General features: G+C 46.3%; 1 protein-coding gene across 4 annotated transcripts in view; it reads left to right on the top strand.

Moving 5' to 3' along the window:
• The window catches only part of AFF1 (ALF transcription elongation factor 1), a 99,008-nt gene extending 88,899 nt beyond the window's left edge, over nt 1-10,109 (top strand). For 3 of the 4 annotated variants that reach the window (XM_056359948.1, XM_056359968.1, XM_056359964.1), the window contains 9 exons: nt 831-919; nt 1,889-1,964; nt 2,807-2,943; nt 4,165-4,236; nt 4,866-4,959; nt 5,062-5,105; nt 6,479-6,705; nt 9,463-9,597; nt 9,894-10,109. In XM_056359948.1, coding sequence (XP_056215923.1) covers nt 831-919; nt 1,889-1,964; nt 2,807-2,943; nt 4,165-4,236; nt 4,866-4,959; nt 5,062-5,105; nt 6,479-6,705; nt 9,463-9,597; nt 9,894-9,904 — 885 coding nt within the window. In that variant the 3' untranslated portion in view covers nt 9,905-10,109. The remainder of the gene's footprint in view (nt 1-830; nt 920-1,888; nt 1,965-2,806; nt 2,944-4,164; nt 4,237-4,865; nt 4,960-5,061; nt 5,106-6,478; nt 6,706-9,462; nt 9,598-9,893) is intronic. The other variant, XM_056359956.1, reaches the window with a different exon arrangement.
• The last annotated feature ends 8,074 nt before the right edge of the window (nt 10,110-18,183 follow it).

Genomic DNA, 18,183 nt, shown 5'->3' on the forward strand with positions numbered 1-18,183 from the left:
CATGCTTTGAGGATATTAAAAAGGAAGGAGGATAAACCAGCCACCAGAGAAAGCTCTTTGAAGCATTTTTGCCCCTTTAATGGCTGTGACCGTATGTTGCTAACCCAAAAGCCTGTGTTGTAACTTCTCTGATGATTATCCATCATTTGTTTGCATCTTACCAGTGAAACATAGTGACAAGGGGTGACCATGTGAAAAGCAAAGGCAAGAGAATCATGGTTATGGTAGTGTTTCTGATGTAGGCAACTGCAAGTACAATAGTGGTATAAAAATTAGTGTGTTCACAAAAAGAAAGAGTGGATTGCTTAAAAATAAGAAACAAACCACCTGTGTGTTTGACTGCAACCTGGGTTAAGGTTTTATAGCTTGCTTACAAAATTGTTAATGATCCTTGCAGCTGGATCTTTGAATTTTTGCATTATAAAATTCAGTTACATTGCTATTTACTGGTTGGTGGCTGGGTGTGTGTGGTCTAGGATGTTGTCATGTGTGTGTTAAGCCAGGCTTCGCATGGTGTGTTAGCTGGTTTCTAACTGCTTGCTCTTTCCTGGTGATGTCAGTAGTAATAGAGAATCAGCAATTGCTGTGTGCTTAAGATGGAATTAAGCTGGTATTAAGTCTTACTAGCAGTCAGGTAAGGAGCCAAGTTTCCATTTCTGTTATTGTAGGAGGTGCTGATGAAAAAGGTAAGAAGAGGGGGAGAGCCCGAAGAATAGACTATGCCTGGGACAAACAAGCATTTCTTTTTTTTCTTGATACTTAGGGAAGCCAGGCTTTGGAATTGGTCTAGACATATCTCTCTAACTAACTTTATCTCTGTGGTTTTTCAGGAATCTGCAGGGAATGTCAGAAATAGATTCGCAGTGCCTTCTTTGCCAAATGCCTTCAAGCCAAGGAGACCTCGACTCAAGTTTGACAAGTAAGTTTTTTGTTTCACACCCCATGTCTGTACTTCCTGAAGTCACCCCACCCTGGCTTCTGCTGCTTAGTAAGCACTTTGGGAAAGAGAGAGAGAGAGGGAGAGATGCCTGAGACCTGCTCTGTACTGCCTTCTCATGTCTGGGACCCACCCACCACAAAGCAAAGGTCTCATTACAACAGTTCTTGGTGTGAGGGAAGCTACTCTGGAAATAACGTACGTTTAACTCTTGAGAGGACGTGTCTCTTGTACCTGCCTACAAGTGATGGGTTTTGATTTGTCTGATTCTTGTTAAGTGGCATACTCCTCTGTGACAAGGTGCTGGGCAGGCAACTGACTTTTTCTTGAGAGGGCATGATTCTCTGCTTGCTCATTTTGTTAGTGCACAGGTGACTCTGTGCCATTTGTATGGTGAATAGATTATCCCAGCGCACAGAAATGCGTATGGTCCAACTTTATCGTCGTTTATGTGTTGATTGAGACCGAGGTCTGTAGAAGCCTTGGTGACCATCTCTCTTGCAAGCCGATAACTGGAACGCAAGCTCTTTCAGTCTGAGATGTGTGTGATACTGCAGAGTTTACTGTATATTTTAATCAAAACGTGTTTGTGGTATTGTACTTGAGGAATGATAGGAGATCACGTAACTACTATTTTAGCAGGGGAGCGAAGAAGTAAATTTGGCCACGTAGTAGCCCAACCTTCAGTGTCTTTCATTTCAAAATGTAGGTTTTCAATCTTATTCTAATACACGTTTTTTTTAAGAAATCATTTTTATCTGTGCATTCAGCTGTTTTTGAATGTACAGACAACATTCTCTTAGAGACTATTATAGTTGTAATCTGTGTTTGATAAGGCTGTAACAGGCTTACCAAAAAAGGATGTTTGGACTCATAGCATCCTCTAGATGTGAAGGTTAAACTGATAATTAACCTACCCTTTTTCTCTGTTTTCTGTTTCTTCTCTCTCAGTCCCCAATCCAGACAGCATCCAGTGGAGTATTACATGGACGAGGCCAAGAGGCTGAAGCACAAAGCTGATAAAATGGTAAGTCCTGGCCCTGTGCTAGAAATGCCAACCAGCTCTTGCATTTGGACCTGATACCTGCATGCATGTGAGTAAGATTTGCGGGCTAACATTACATCCGTACTCCGTACCTGGAGTATGTTCAGTTCATGTGGGGAGGCTGTCTTTATTTGCCAAATGTTCAGACATTGCATTTTGTTATAAACACATCTAGAGAATGTGCCTAGAGGATAGGATTCGGATCCTACATCCTCTGAGGTTAGCAGGCCTGTTTGCTTTGCAGAACTATCACAAAGTCCTTGGAAGGTAGATGGAACAGTTTTAAGACAGTTTACTCTGCAATGTCAGGATCTGACAGTAATTGTATTGCTGGTGAACGAGACTTGGAAGTGTCCTATGCGATGTAACTGGCTTTTTCTGCCATGTGCTGTTTAACAGCATGCATGGGTGAACACAGTTTTTTGCTAATTATATATGGCTCAGTCAGATAATGTATATTTGCTACTTGTCACTTACCTGTGAAAATAAATGAGGGATTACTGCGGCGGGAAGGCCCCATCTGCCTCTCACAAGGCAGGCCTCCAAGACTAGACAGTAATATCCAAAAAATGTGAAGATAATGGTTTCCTTGAGTAACTTATTGAACAAGAGGAAGAAATACAAATAGCCAGAGCACACAAAGCTGATGACTGGGACCACATGAGAGGTTCTGCAGAGGACCCTTTAATTATCACCCAGAGGCCTGACTTGCATCTTTTTCTTTCTTCAAATCCTGCCTAACTAGGGAGAAAAAAGGTATTCAGGTACACTGGAGAGAAGTAGTTTTTGTCGTAGTCTAAAAATGAGAATTTTCTTCCCAATAGACCAGCAAGACTGCAAGGGCCTATCAGTACCTAGATGCTGCCCTTTCCTTCATTGCATATGGGATTGCCTTGGAATCGGATGCAACAGCACCAAAATCAGCTTACAGCATAGTCAGCGACACCATAGAGCTCATCAAGTAAGCATTTTTCAAAGTGTGATGATTAGGCATTGCATCTGGAGGGGAAGAGTTAATTGCATTGCTCGTTTGCAACTGTGGCAGCTCTGGATTCCCACCATGGAGCAGAGTTTGGGTTGCTGTACAAGCACAAGACAGACAGACCATCCATAGGCACCAAAGACGTCCTTTGAAATGTTTCAGCATTGCTTATCAGAAGAAGTAGGCACCATGTCCTCCTCAGCATTTGAGCCTTGCAGCTGAGGTACGCCGGAGGACACTGGTTATGACAGCTAAGGACACGAAGGAAGTTTTATTTTATCCAGATCTAAAAAAAGTTACTTTTGTGTGTGAGCTCAGGAGTATTTCAGTTTAAAAAAGCAAAGCAGCAGTTTAGTGCGTGGAAGAATGCTTTGTACCCCAAAAGTCTTGCAGCTTGATTGAAGGCAGATTTTCCTGGCTTGTCCCATGTGCCTTTCTACCAGTATGCTTTATTGGGGTTTCTTTCAGCAACTGTCCCCATTTAGTTTCACAGCCATAGTAGGTAGTATGACACATACGGGCAGCGCAACCCAAGGAACCATGTATTGGATAGAAGAGAAACAGGTATCAGTTTATTAATATTGAAATTACAGGTTATGTGCGTGGTTTTGAAAACTGATTTGACGTAGAGCTGAAACAGCTGTCTGTGGTTTTTTTGTGGTAGGCTTCAAACTTTTTGCATTACATTGTTTGCTTTCTGGTCTTGACGGACTGTAGTTCTAAGATGCTGTTGAGGCTTTGTTTTCAAAAAGGCGATTTGCTTGTTTGCTTTTTGTGAAAAGAAATGTGTCCCCTAAGATGTCTGTCCTGTCCAGAAACACTTGAATTAATATTTCACCTTCAGTAGTGGTGGCGCCTTTTCTGAGCCCCAGGACTGTAGGTGGGCCCCCAGGGGGCATCTACTTGTAGAGGTCTTGCCCTTTAATCAGTCAGTGTAAGAGGAGAGTGAGTCACTTAAGGAAGCCACATCTGTTCCCACTGCGTGGAAAACAAGGCATTTGGAGACACAGTCCTCTGCTCAAGATCATACAAAGCACTTGGTGCCAGGACTAAGAACTTAGGGCAGATTTCCTGACTTTGGGGACCAGTGTTTGAGATAACAGCATGCACTGGTTTTTCATAAACAGTAGGACTTCAGTGCACCGACGGCTGACAGGATTCTTTTATTTAAACAAAAAAATGTTTATTTTGTTTCCTTAGATTCACCATGACATTGAAATTCGTTGTGGAAGCCACAGCAACTTCATATGACAAAATCTTTGCCGTGTTGTGGTGCGTAACTTTTTCTGTGCCGCCTTATTCTGTTTTTAGACTTGATAGAGTGGAAAACCCATTACTTTCAGGGGCAAAGGAGTTAAGTGGGAATCAAAGAGTTCTGCAAGGGGAAAAAAAAAGCACAATATAAAAGCCAGAGTGAACCTGGAACATCTCTAAAGTGAGCTGGGACATCACAAGGGACCACACATTGAAGGCACAGGCTCTAAAATTTGATCTGCTGGTAACCTGAGAGTGCATAAGGGCTTTCACCTAAGGTGAAAGAATGCGATTTGGCTGCCTGTGTTTGAGCCGTGTAACTGAAGCTGTAGCTGAACATAGCGGAGGCACTTTGGGATGGGGGCTTACTCAGCCTGTGGCACCTCTTTAAGAGGCTGGGCACCTGTTTATATAGAAGACCAGCCATAGCCCTTCCTTGGTGGGGTTGTTTTTTTTTTCCCCTTGCAATTTTTTTACACTTTTTTTTTTTTTTTTTTTTTTAAGATGAGCAGAAGAGGGAGAAATTCTGAGCTTTCTTGACTTTGCAGTCCAGCTGAGGTGTGCCTGCCTCTGTCCCACAAGGCTGATGACTGCTGGGCAGGCCAGCAGGCACAGACACTGACACTTGTGTGTGTTTCTGTTCACAGCCTGCGCTGCCAGGCCATTCTGCACATGGCACTGTTCCGTTACAAAAAAGAGATTGTACTGAAGGACTGCAAGATCCTGAATGACTACTTCAAGGTAGGGCACATGTATTACTAAGCTGCCAGCTGGGTGGCTGTGGTGATTACTGATGTTGGCTGAATAGCTCAGACTTAACAAGAGTTCTGTTCCTTGTTGCAGACTTCTTCCAAATTAACACAAGCACCTTGTTCATATGCTGCAAGGTAAGATTTGAAAATATATTTGCTGTAATGTGTCTATAAGGGCATGAGTGAGAACAGTAGCCAACGTGTTTGAGTTGCAAGCTGCTTTTGAGAGTGCTTCACCACACACACTTTCTTGCCACCTGAAAACATACTGTTAGGGGGCATCAGTATGGTTTTGGTTTCTCTTGCCTGTCTTTTCTTGTAGGAAAGAGTGGGGCTTTTTGTTAGGTGGCCCAGAGTTGCTGTGTATCAGGCAGAGCAGTTCTCCACCAGAGGAGCAAGGAAGATGTCACCATTTGCTGTTTCAGAGTCCCTGTTGTTTTCATCTTTGTTCTGTTAGAGGTCCCTTGAGACTTAACGGGATACCACCCCCAGCTCCCTGGCCACTGTCCAGTAGGATTATGCCTTCACCCTGCAGTAGCATAACTTTGAGGTGATACTTCAGTATTTTCTCTTTAGCTCAGTTGCCAATTAAGAAAAAGAAACTCATTTTCTAATTCATGAGTTACTGAGTATTTTGTCCTTTCTGTGTATCTGCTGCAGTGTTGCTGTGTATGTGGCAGCAAAAGTAAAAGGCAAGCTGTCGTTTAAGTGTTTGATGACCCAGGGCCCAGCAGACTCTGCCTGTGTTTTAATTACAATGAGTAAAAAAAAGTTTGTGTCCTGTGGTAATTGCATTTGACAGATAGTTACCCAGCTCCACATCTGTCCCTTTTAAACTCTGCGGTTGAGGGAGGTTTATTTGGTCTTCAGTAGTGATGCTGAAATTCCAGTTATTTTTCTGCCGCCTTGCACATTGCAGTTTATTGGGAGCTAAATGGGTCTCCCAAGAGCAGTGGTGGAAGCCCTCCACACCAGTGACTAAAATTAGGTTGGTTGAAGTGGTGGGGGTGAAGTGATATGATGAAGCCAGCTTGTGTCTGGGAGGTGGGCAGCTGACCGCATTTAGCTTCCCTAGGACTATAAATAAGTGTGTGTAGGCTGACCTGGCTGCTTTGACTAGCCGTCAGAAAGCTCCAGCCCCCACAGGTGGAGAGCTTCACTGTGCCTGAAATGGAAGTCATTAGGAAAAAATATCTAGATAATCTGGTGAAGGCTTTCACAAGTAGGTTTAGATTTTGAAAGGTGGACGGGTGTCCCTTTCTGATGTCTGGTCCCACATTTTCTTTTGTTTAGGGGAGTCCTAGAGTCACAAATTCCTTCAAGTGCAAGGCCAAGGTTTTTGAAGTTAAGTTACTTGTTACGTAGCTGAACACATCTTGATTTTTCAACACTTTGCTCCTGCAGGCCTGGATGATACCAGCTAGCTCCTGGCATAAGACTGTCTTGTGGCAAGGCTTGTAACTCTGAAGTTAAACAAACGTTCGTGACTGTGTTTCTTTCTCCTGCAGAAGCACAGGCATGCCTTCTCCTCCTCCAATGCCTTCCCCTGCCAGTTCTGTGAGTTCTCAGCCTGGATCGAAAGTTAGCAACCACAGTGGCAACAGCACTGGCTCTTCAGTCACTGTCCCCTCTTACGTCCCAAGCACCACTTATTCCTACGTCAACATCACTTCCTGTGTCCTCTATGCCTATAATATTTGGGAACAGGCTGATGAACTGGCCAGGAAGAATAAGGGTAAGTTTTTGTCCTCTGTCTTTTCTGTTTCATGTGTTGTGGTTGTATGTATGCAAATCCTAACGCTTAGTGTAGCAAATGCCATACCTAAAGATCATAGCATTAAATATGTCGAAATAGACATTTTTCATATTGACAGATTACTGGCAGAGGTCCTTGATGGTGATATATTGATGAGTGTTCCAATTAAAAGGTTGTCTTGGCATCCTCAAACGTCTAAGAGCTTAGGGATGAGGGTATCAAGTACAGGAAACCAGCCAGCTTGCTTCATAGTAACACAAGAAGCATGGGGTTTTTCCCCTTTGGGGTGCTTAGTTTTTCTGAGTTGGTTCACCTTTGTTAAAAGCAGCTTTTTGGCCTGTAGCCTTGTGTTTCAGTTTTTGTCAAACTTCCAGGTAGTTTTGTCTTGAAAACGGTGGAACTGCCTACTCTCCTAACTGAGAAGCTGAGCAGCACTTGAATTGGAGTCCTTGCTGGGCACGGGTCATGTATTTGCCAGTAACATTTCCTAAAATTGCTGCTACTTTTTTTTTATTTTACAGTTTTGCTGTTAAAAATGTCGTATTGTGCTGTGGTACAAGCAGTGGTGAATAAGCAAAAGCCCTAGAGTGGGTCCGGTTCAGTCTGCGACCTGCCAATCCCACGTGGCATTTGCAGTGTCATTTTTCATAAAACTCAAGTTTTGTGAGTTACTGTGGGCAAAGGGATGTATTGGCACAATCTGTCGGCAAACTTTTAAAAGAAAATAAGCACGATATGCCTGGCTGAATTGTTGGAGGGCTGTAAAAATACTCATGCTGAGCCAGCTGCTGAAATTCAAAAGGCTTTGCAAGTCACCTTTGAATAGAGCGACTCCAGTTGTTGGCTGTCCTCTGAGCACATCTGTGCTCGCAGCAGCAATTCATGTGTAGTGTTTTGGATTATATCCCCAAAAGGCTGATAAGACTGTCACGTAGAAGGAGCGGTGCATGCTGCTGGTAAGCCACAGGAGTAAGTCATGGAGGAAAGCCTGTGGCAGGGCAGCCTGAGCAGAATCTTGCAGAAATGCAAAACCTGCTCTGTGTTGCCGTTTTAATGTAGGGAAACGATGACTGGGGTAGTAAATACTCCCAGGGGAGTGGATCTGTGCAGGAGGACGGTAAATACTCATGTAGGCTTGGCAGTTGTTGTCACCTTCCAGGACAGTGGAGGAGTTTCAGAACTGGAACTTGTTGACGTTCAGTGTAAGATACAGATGCAAAGAGGTACGGAAGATGAGTACTTAAAACTAAAAAAAAAAAGCCACATCCTTGATTTTTCTATGCAATTCACAGGACATAAGAGGAAGAAAAAGCAGTGGCCTTCAGCTATCGAGTTCCCTTAAACAAGGAAGTCTGAAGCTAGTGAAAAGCAGTTAGTTGTAACTGATGTCCAGGTCACTTGTGCAGAGCTGAAGTGCTTTCTGGTGGGTCCATAACCAGGTGCTTCCAGGGCAGGACCCAGCTCCTTGCCCTAATTCAGAGCAGCCCCATGGATCATGAGGCTGTAACAGGTTGTCTTCTAGCCTCTTATCTTCCACAGCGAGGACAAGCTGAGGTTGCATGTGAAGTCACTCATGAGGTACATATGAAGTTACTCTCCTTTCACACAGTGCTGTGGTCACAGATCAGATTATCTTCTATTTGCTCAGGCAGGGGCTTTGGACTCTCTGTCTCTACTTACAGCTCTTCTGTTTCCCATGGAGGGAATGGATACCTGTTTTGTAAACAAAAGCAGGAGAATCAAGGGAAGTGTGTTCTGTGCTTCTGAATTGGGAAGTATTAGCATGAAAGTGTTGTGCACTCTTGCTTCTGAAGAGTTCCTTGCACAGCCAAGCAGAAGTTTTCAGCCTCCAGGTTCAATTTGTGTGTGTAATAATTTAAAAAAAAAAAAAATAATAATGCTGAGAACAACCAGTTTCTGCAAAGGTACTTGTCAACACAGTTGAGGTTGGAGGGACTGGGTGGGACAAGCCCATGTCACTGGAAGGCAAGTCATGCAAGAATGTCTAGGAAAGGTTACTGGAAAGGAATAGGTGCGATAATTTCCCATCGCTTGCTGTCACCTGCACGGAAGATTGCCAGCACAGAGCAGGGTGCCTGCCAGCACCTCCCAGTGGGTTCAGATATGCTGCAAGAGCCGTCTCCTGCCTGTGTGGGAGGAGGAATGCGGTGCCTAAGTTGGTGGCAGGCTAGGAGGACTCTGTTAAATTCACCTGATGTGCCCAGCCATAAGCAACCCAAATCAAAGCTGTATAGCCTGGCAAGCTGTACACATTTTTAAATCTATTCAAGTTGAGAAATGATGTCTTCAGAGTTTGAGGACGGATGAAGGAAAGGGGCCAGCCTGACGACAGCTGTGTGTGTTTCCAGGCATTGCTCAGAAAGATACTCAGATTTGGCCTGTTTAAAATCTGGGGGAAGCACACGGCAGGGTCTGGGGTGTGAACACCCAAACTTTCCCCACGTAGCATGGAGTCTCGATGTCATTTTAAAGCAAGCGCTTGAGGAGGTGGTTCAGTGTGTGTACGCATGTGTGAGTACTTTTTCTTTTCGTGCGCTGCCTAGTGTGCTTGTTAACACTTCCTAGGCTTCCAATATTGCTGAGCTCTCCGCGTTAGCAATGTGTTTGACGGGACTTGCCGACTGACAGTGCACTGCTGTTGTCGCTCCTCGCTGTCAGACATGCCTGTTGCTTGAAACCAACAAATGTTTTCTCTTTCCCTCCCCTTTTTTCCAGAGTTTTTTGCTGAACTCAGCTCAGTGACCTGCACTCTGACACTGAGCAGCCACATGACCGAACTGATACACTACGTTAGACAGGGTTTACACTGGCTGAGACTGGAAACAACTGCGCCTTCAACTGGTGCTTCAGGTGATTAAGTACCTTTAACTTCTTTGCACTTTTGAAACCTCATAAACAGTTGCATTTGTTGAATTTGTTGGATACAAAGCACCTGCAAGGGAAAATAAAAGGTGGAAGGGATCTGGTTACACTGGAAAGACTTTAAACTGTGTTTTCAGGGTAGCGTTTTGCTGCCTTGAAAAAGAAGAGATGGAGGAAAGCCTCAGCATTGATGGCACCTTCCTTTAAAACAACGAAGTGCAATGAATTGTCTGAATGGCCTAATGTATTGATGGTCTATAAACATTTCTATTATGAATAACCAGCAGGACACTAATCACACGTGAAGAAGTGCCGACAAGAAGGAAATCTGCCTCCAGAAGTTATTATGCAACATCCCACAGTCTGCAACAGTTGTGTTCCTGGAAGATGTGTTTTTTTGCAAGCACAGATGCAATCTTTGGTGTCTTTGTTCCTGAGATGGCAAGTAGCAACCCCATAGGATCGAACAATGTTCTGTTACAATAAAAACAAAAAAGTTGTCTGCCTTGCCTGCTTTCCAGCCTCACCCTCTTGCATTTGTCCACCAGCTGCTGTCCTGAGAATAGAGAGAAGCCACTGCATTCAGTGCTGCAAGTTCACTTTCTAAGCCATCGCTGCTTTGGTCCTCTTCCTTGCCATGCGCTCATGCACACACATGTCCTTAGCACTTGAACTGTGTTCCTTGAGGTTTTGTTTGGTTTAAGCCTTGTAAGTGTAAGCCAAACACAGTTGGGGTGGCAAAGTGACCAGGTGTGGCTGGAAACAGCTCTGCCTCTCTTCTGTGGTGGAGGGACGTCACTCCCCTGAGGGCTGAGTGTGTGGTTGCTTTTTGTCATTTTGGTGGGTGGAGGTGGACAGCTGTACTGGGTCACTGTGATTGCTTGGACGTTGTTCTGAGAGCTGACATGGGGAGGAATCACTTCTGTTTAAGGAGGGACTGAGTGGTTGAACGCGGAATATAAGACAAATTTTGCATTTGGATATTTGCCTGCAACCGTTGCTGTTCTCACTGAATATCTAAGAGCAGGATTCGGTACCAAAACAAAGCATCCTTCATGTGGGAGGTGTCTCATGGGCTCTTTCTCAACCAAACTACAGGATGGGCCCAGCAACTTGGAAACCTGTCAAGGGAACACAGAAGGGAATAATTAGCTATTTGCAAGCATTTTATCCTTGTCAGGAGCTGCATTTTTGAAATTGTGATTTTGCAGGTAACAGTAACGGTGAAGGCAGCATCCACGGCATTCATGTATTCAGTAAGATGCTACCCTTCTCTACCCAAAGATTTCCTGTTGTGTGACAGCAGTGTCCTGCCATCCTCCTATCTAGTAGTGTGCCTTAGCCCTCTGGTCCCCTCTTGCATCCCTTGCCCTGTCTCTGACAGACCCATGGGAGTGGTGAAGAGAAGGGTGGTATCCCAAAATAATTGTGCTTACAGGGAAGAATTTAGCTCCCTTTTCCACGTAATTTCAGGATGGAGGAACAGGCCTGCACATGTGCGGCGGGTGCCTCCTTTGTAAAATACCTGCTCGCGGTTTTGAGGCTCATGAAAATGGATGGTAGTAAATATCAGCAAAAGGTCTGCGTTTCCAAAAGTAGTTTCTGTAGAAATGGCCCCTGCCGTAGGGAAGCCAGGAGTCATCTTGTCTCTGGGAGAAGCTGGTGGGAGCGTGCTGTGGCTCTGCCTAGTCCCGAGCACAAGGGAGCTCTCCTCTTGCCTCCCCCGGTAGTGCAGGACCACTGGGATCCTGGCTGGGTCTTCCCACACCTTCAAGAGACTGTATTTTTATGTTCACTTTATTAAAAGCCTTAGTGTATTTCAGGGATAACCTGTCCTAACCAGTGGAAGGAAGGTCCACGTCCCCGCCCCCACCCCCTCCCCGTTTTACCTATCAAACTTCGCTTGTGCTCCTCCTCCCTGGAAGACCAACCGCTCTGGGTGAGCCAGGGACAGAGAGAGGCTCGGCGCTGGTTTGTTCTCAGGAAGCGCAGGGACGGCCAGCTGGCCTGAAGGCTTGATGTGCACTTTGGAGCTCGATTCCAGACCAGTGGGTCGATGCCTTTTTCTGACTTGGTCTTCAGACAAAGCTATTTTTAGGATCACCAGCTGAGGAGGAGGGAAGGAAGAAAAGCTTCATTGAACCTGAAAACCACTGTAGGAGTCTGCAAGAACTGTCGCAGGGTGTTAGGGGTAGAAGGTGGAGCAGGGACATGGGTCCCCCCATTTTGCATACACCCATCTCCCTCCCTGCTGCCAGGCCAGATTCCCGTCGGAGAGCTGCTTGCTCGCGGCTTGCCCGCGCCAGGGGGACCACGTGCCACAACCCACGAGGCAGGGCATGTGGCTGCCCCCATCCTGCATCCAGCTCGGTGCAGGCTGCGGGTGCTCATACGAGGTCCTGTCCTCACCTGCCCTTCGGGCACTTTGCTGCCCGATAGCGCTGATCTGTTGCCCGGCTCCTAGGAAAGCTCAGGCGAGGGCATTGGGTGAGCAGAGTTGGTAAGAAGATGCCCAGTGAAGGCAGGTGGACTGCTGGCAGCTGGGGAAAGGCAGCGTGTGCTCTGCCACCGCTCGGAGGTGGCCACGCGAGGGCTGCTCTTGCTCCCAGGGCAAATGCCCCTGGGCTGCAGGGGAGACGGTGTCGTGGTCATGTGGAGGGCTGTCTGGGGGCTCGCATTTCACAAGCAGCGATCTGGGGAAGCATCGGTACCAAGCTACGTAGCAGGAAGCTATGTTTTATTTCAGGTCACGGAGAAGACTGTTTAATAGGTAGTTTTTAAAAAGCCATTGTATTTTCAACCCTGAGCCAGGTCAGAGGCCTACAAAGGGTTAGGAAAGATGCTCACCGTTTTCACTTGGGCCTGTTCAGGCCTTTAAAAAACACAAAACAAAAAATAAATAAAAAACCCACGCCACAACATAACAGTGGAGGAAATAGCATTTGTCAATAGGAAAACCATGAATCCAAGGAAAAACAGAGGTGAATGGTTGGGTCCCAGAAGGAACGGAGGCAACTGTGGTGGCAAAGCAGCATCATTTCCATGCAATATTTATTCAGAAGAAATAATACATGTGTTGAAATCGTCAAATGTTCTATTTTTAAGATGCCAGTTATTTAATAGTTGAAAACCCTACTTTACGTGGAGATAGAGATCTCTTCTGTAACTGAAAGTCAAAGTCTGACTCTGCCATCCTTGGTTTTGGTTTTGTCCTCTTCCCCTCCCTCTTGGTTCCCATTATAAATCTGTACATCTTAAACTTATTTTGGGGATATGTCCCTCTTGTAAATAACTTTTTGTGCCCTCTGTGTGATGGAGTTTCCGAGATGGTTGATTCATTCGTGTGGGGAAATAAACAATAAATGAAGTAGCCTATTTGTTAAGAGTTGTTGCAAGAGTCCTTGTGTTCTCAGCTTCTTGTAGAGAAATTGTAATTTGCCTTTTCTCTCTGAATGGTGTTAGTGTTTCCCTTCTGAATGAGGTTTAAGTATGAATTTCTGTACAAGAAGCCTCTGTTTCCATTGCTCCCCTGTTTATTGCCCCTTGCCCTTTCCTTCAGGAACAAGAATGGGTGCAAATCTAGATGCTCAGAGTGGCAGGAGGGTCATGACTCCAGACATCTGCCTCCCGTCCTCTGGAAATGGATTCAGGGAAGGCTCTTCTGGGGTCAGCTGCTGAAGGCCAGCAGAGCCTGGCTCAGAGCACTTGCTGACAGGAAAATTGCACGGGTTGGTTTCGTGCAGCTGAACAAGTTCCGTAAGAAAACAAGGAGACAAGGCGTAGAAAACGGTGGTTGAAGCGTACTGCTCCATGTTTTCCTCAAGGGTGTTGCAGGGCTTGGTGCTGGGAGGAGGGGCCGCTGGGGTCTAGTTCATAGCTACTTCCCAAGTGCTTCGAGGAGGATTTCCCTCAGGGGATCTCGCAGGATTTCATGCGCTGGGGTAGCTCTGCTTCTCGTCGGTTGTTGAAGGTGATCTCTTTGCAGTGGCCTTACACTTCTTGTTTAGGACTCTTCCCACTTTCTGTTCTACGTCAGGCGGTGTAACTGCTCCTTGGAAGAACTGAGTTTTGCGTCTCTACGCACTGTTGTGATATACTTCACGTGCATAATTTAAGTCCTTTCTATAACAGGCATCGCGCCTAAAATGTTTGCTAATAACGGCTGTGGTTTTCTAATGTAGTATGTGAATTGGATACTGAAATCTGTTTTAATACCCACTGGATACGTTGCTATTGCAGATGTTCTAAATAGAAACGTACGCTTTTTTTGGGTCAATGCACTTTTGCACTGCGTGCTTAAAATCCCAGTGGCAAGATTGGTGTTGAAGTAAGAATAAAAAGAAAAAATACATAGTTAGGGGGAAAAAAAAGAAGGAAAAAAAATATGTAACGTCTGCAGGTGAGCGTCTGGTGGGATTTTTGGCTACAGACTAGTCAGGAGGGGCTTGGTGGTGCGTTTGCTCAGGTGAGGTGGGCCTGGGCCTCGGTTCCCTGCCGTCAGTGAAGCGCTTCAAGTGGCATGAAGCCAGGTCGCCCCAGGCTGGCTGCAAGATGCATGGAGGGTAAGAAAAGAGCACAGGAATATAGCTTGATGTTGTGGCCATACATATGTGGATTGAGTGTCTGTGAGTCTTGTTCTGGTTTTGATGGGGTGCGAGGGCCATTTGGACACAAGCTGTCCTGCTGTATGGCTGGGATGGAGCTGCTTTTCCAGGGTCACTCATGCCCTCTGTCCCACCGTTTCCTTCCCCTTCGCACCCCAAAAGGTGTGTTTCCCACGCTCCTTGCTTGGGGCAGAAGCAAGGAGGGTTAGTTTTGGAGGTGGGATAGGGGTGGGTGGCGGAAGGAGGGATGAAGAGGAAGGAGATAGAACGTGCCAGCAGGGAGGTCACCCAAAAGCCAAGGAGGGAGAAGGGGGAGCAGGAGGCCGTGGGGCTGCAGCAACTGTCGACTGCCCGGCTTGGCTTCATGCCTGCGACAGTGCCCCCTCCCCTCCCTGGGCTACCAATGGCCAAAAATATTTTGGAGTGGTTTTCCAATAATGTTTTATTGTTGTTGTTTGTTTATTTATTGACCAAACCCGATTTTGCAACCACATTTAATTTATTTTGAGATTTGTTATACATTATAGATTAGCTTGCTTTCTTCTCTCTTTGGCTTGGCTTACCCTTTTCAAAGACAAATGTTATTTTTGGCAAAACAGCTGCATTGAGGTTGATTGCAGTTTCTTGGCCCTGTGCTGCTCTCCAAACACTAAAATAACCTGTTGGCAGCCTGTGCTTTCTTTATATTAATTGCACTTCTAGTAACCCCTGTCACTGTCCGAAACCAACAGTGTTCTGGGCCATCATCGGCATTTCAGAGTGTGTTTCCATAAACTTTGCGTTTCCTGAAATGAGGACTTTTGTGTGTGTTACAAAGGCAGCATATGCTCACTGCTGTTGTGCAATGTGTTTTGTCAAGGGACAGGGTTTCTGGAATTCCCGCTGGGTTTTTCTCCGCTGGTACTCAGTAGTGCAGAGATTAAGGGGTTTTTTGGGTCCAGCATTTCATATCGTAGCAATAAGGTAATGTTGTTCGCTTCTGTTGAGCCAGCAAAACCGCATCCCAACCGACAGATTTATTTCTGTTCTCTTTCAAATACTTGAAGGCACGCGTCAGCCACACGTGGTCTGTGGCAGCTGGAAGGTGTTTCTAAAAGCCGCTCCAACCCATGCAACTTCTTGCGTGTTACACATGAGGTGCAGCAGGCTCTGAACTCGCTCGTGAGCTTTCCTCGCTGTTCAGAGAAGGGCTAGTTAGGATTTGGGGTCAGGCTTTTGCTTCGTCTTGTTCTTCCAGAGGGTGCTGGGAAATGGGGTTGAGCAAGATGCAGTCTGGAGAGCAGGCAGGAGCTGAAGGTTTCACGGGTGGCGTTTCTTTGCGACGTGAATGCTTTGACGGTACTGCTACGGGTGCCAGCAGGGCTTGTGTCATCCGGTGCCCGGGCAGCATGTGAATTGTGGCGTGCTGGTCAAACCGCTCCCCATCTGTTCAGCTGCCAGCCACCCTGTCCTTGTGCTTCTGGGTCACTTCCGTGGCATTTCTATTTCAACTGTTACTATACGGGGTTGGGGTTTTGTCTTTTTTTCAACCCGCTTTACTCGATCATCTTAGAGCGTAAATAAAATCTGCAATTCTTAGTGAAAATATCCTTAAAAAGTAACAGTGAGGTTTCCTGAGCATGGAACGTTGCTCTTAAATCTGTGAAATGGTGCTTGCCCTGTGGGGAGTGATGTGCCAGTCCTCCCTCTCATGGCAGCTCTTCACGTGCTGGGACACATGAAGTTGGGTGCCGGAGAGGCGCGATGTCTCAGAGCCTGGGGGAGAAATGAGGATGCCAAACCTCTGGCAAAATGGAGTCTCCAGTGGGAAAAGATGTGCAAATAAGTGAGGGAAGGAGACTGATGTGCTTGACTTCAGCACAGAATCTGCCCCCTGAGGCCTCTGTGAATCAGAAGTAGCTGCCTTTTATAGTCCTTGGAAAAGACAAAAATCAGGTCAGTGATACAGTGTAAAAAAAATGCCGCAACTCTCCAAAGAAATTGTGCCACAAATCTTTTGCTTGTTTGTCTTCTGTACTGAGGATGAATTGCTCCGTGTGTGTGTATATCTATATATATAAAAAATTAAAATATTAATTTTTTACTTGCTTGTCTTTACATTCTTCAGATGAAAGAGATATTGGTCAAAATTGTAAAGAAGAAATTAAAAACAAGCTGTCGGGAGGGGGAATTTCTTGCTTTGCTGATCGGAAGCAGAGATGTGTCAGCCTCCCCTGTGCTCTGCTCGCCCTTGGCTGCACAAGCACAGCCCCTGGGTGCAGCTGCGCTCGGCGCTGGGCGGTGGTGTGGCTGTGCAATGTGATTGTGCTGCACACCTTCTTGGTGTGTTGTTGAACATCTTGAAATATTCAGCACAAACTTGCCCCTGCCTTCACCTCATTGCCACCTTTCGAGGGAAGATACCAAAATGTGTGCTTTGAGGTTTTTAACCTTGAAGTCTGAAATTCCGGGCATCCATCCTGATGAGACTGTGATGCTGGCATTCATTTGTAAGTACTACTTCTGCAAATATTCAAGCATGTTTTCGAATCCCATTTGTTTTGCCTGAGACCGGGGCATGTTTTAGTGGGCCAAGTGTCCTCGGGGGCTCTGGATACCTGGTACGTATGTATCTTCCATTTTTTCTTCTCTCCTCATGACTGCATGCATAGTAGTCCAGTGCTGCCTTTTGGTTGGTAGCATGAAAAAAATCAGAACTAGTCTTCTGTTTTATGGGTTTGTTTTGTCAGACAGCTTCAACCTTCTTTCAATGAGGAAACCTTTATGAAGTAACTAACCTTCTACTAAAAATCGGTCACCAGTTGGTGTGAACTGGCACCGCGTGCGTGCAGGGGGGTGAATGGCAGCCTGAGCCCGAGGGGCTGGAGGTAGCAGCGCCCTGGCTAACAACTCCAGCAGGGCTGTGTTACGTGTTGCTGTGGCCACAGAGCAGGGCAAGCATATGCTCTCACCAGCTTTCCTTTTTTTTTTTTTTTTTTTCCCCTCTGGCAGGCTCCAGCGGAGGGAATTTTGGCATGCCTTAGAGCAGTGTTAGTGCCCAGGTGAAAGGGGCTTCGCCTGAAAGCCCGAAGGGTGTGTGCCTGCAAGCCTTGCAAGCAGGAGGGCAGAGTGCGTGGCGCAGAGGGGCTGGAGCGCGGGGTTGTAGACAGTCAGTAGTCATGGGGTAGGGTGGGTTATGGTTAGCTGACCTGCCCGCGCTGCGTGGGCAGTGATAAAGTGCAGGGAAACTGGCTGGGGAGAAGCAGAGCCAGGTGTGCAGGGCTGGGAAAGGAGGAGGGAAGAGAGAGGGAAGAGGCACGGTGGTCTGGAGGTAACAGGGAGACCTTGGGAACCAAACGGCAGCACGAGAGCGGCTAGGATGTCCGCTGGGAACGGGCAGAAAGAAGGGCTGTTCGGCTCGGCTCTGCCATTCCTGCCCTTTCTGACCTGCACTGACCAAGATTCTGGCGGGGGAGCTGGCAGCCACTTGCACTAAAGTGAGAAGCAGGAGAGAGTCGCCGTGTGCGATGGTGATGCGACATCCAGAGGCAATCGTGCTGGCAGCTGTAACGTGCTGTTGTTCCATCTGGCAGCTGCTCAGCTGGAGATCTGGCTCGGGCTGTGTCAGAACAGGGCATGGATTTGCAGTTACCTTCTCCCCGCAGCCCATGCCGAGTTAGGTATGCTGACTTGCACTGTCCTTTTTTTTTTTTTTTTTTTCCTTTCTTGGAAAATATGTGTCCTGGACGATAATTTGCTTATGATTCTTGGCCCAGGTTAAGCCTTACTCATCAAGCAAATCAAGACACAAAAATGTTTCTTGTTGGCTATGCAACCAGAGCCAAGCCTTGCTGCCACTCCCAGGGACGGCTAGAGCCGCATAGTTGCCTGCTTAGAGTATTAATTTTCAGGACCATTAATTTAATAAGCATCAGAGAAATTCTCCTGTGGGACGCTGCCAGGTAGCAGGGGTGCTTTGGCAGGCAGGCAG

Source organism: Falco biarmicus, chromosome 1 (assembly GCF_023638135.1).
Source record: "Falco biarmicus isolate bFalBia1 chromosome 1, bFalBia1.pri, whole genome shotgun sequence".
Classification (NCBI taxonomy): domain Eukaryota; kingdom Metazoa; phylum Chordata; class Aves; order Falconiformes; family Falconidae; genus Falco; species Falco biarmicus.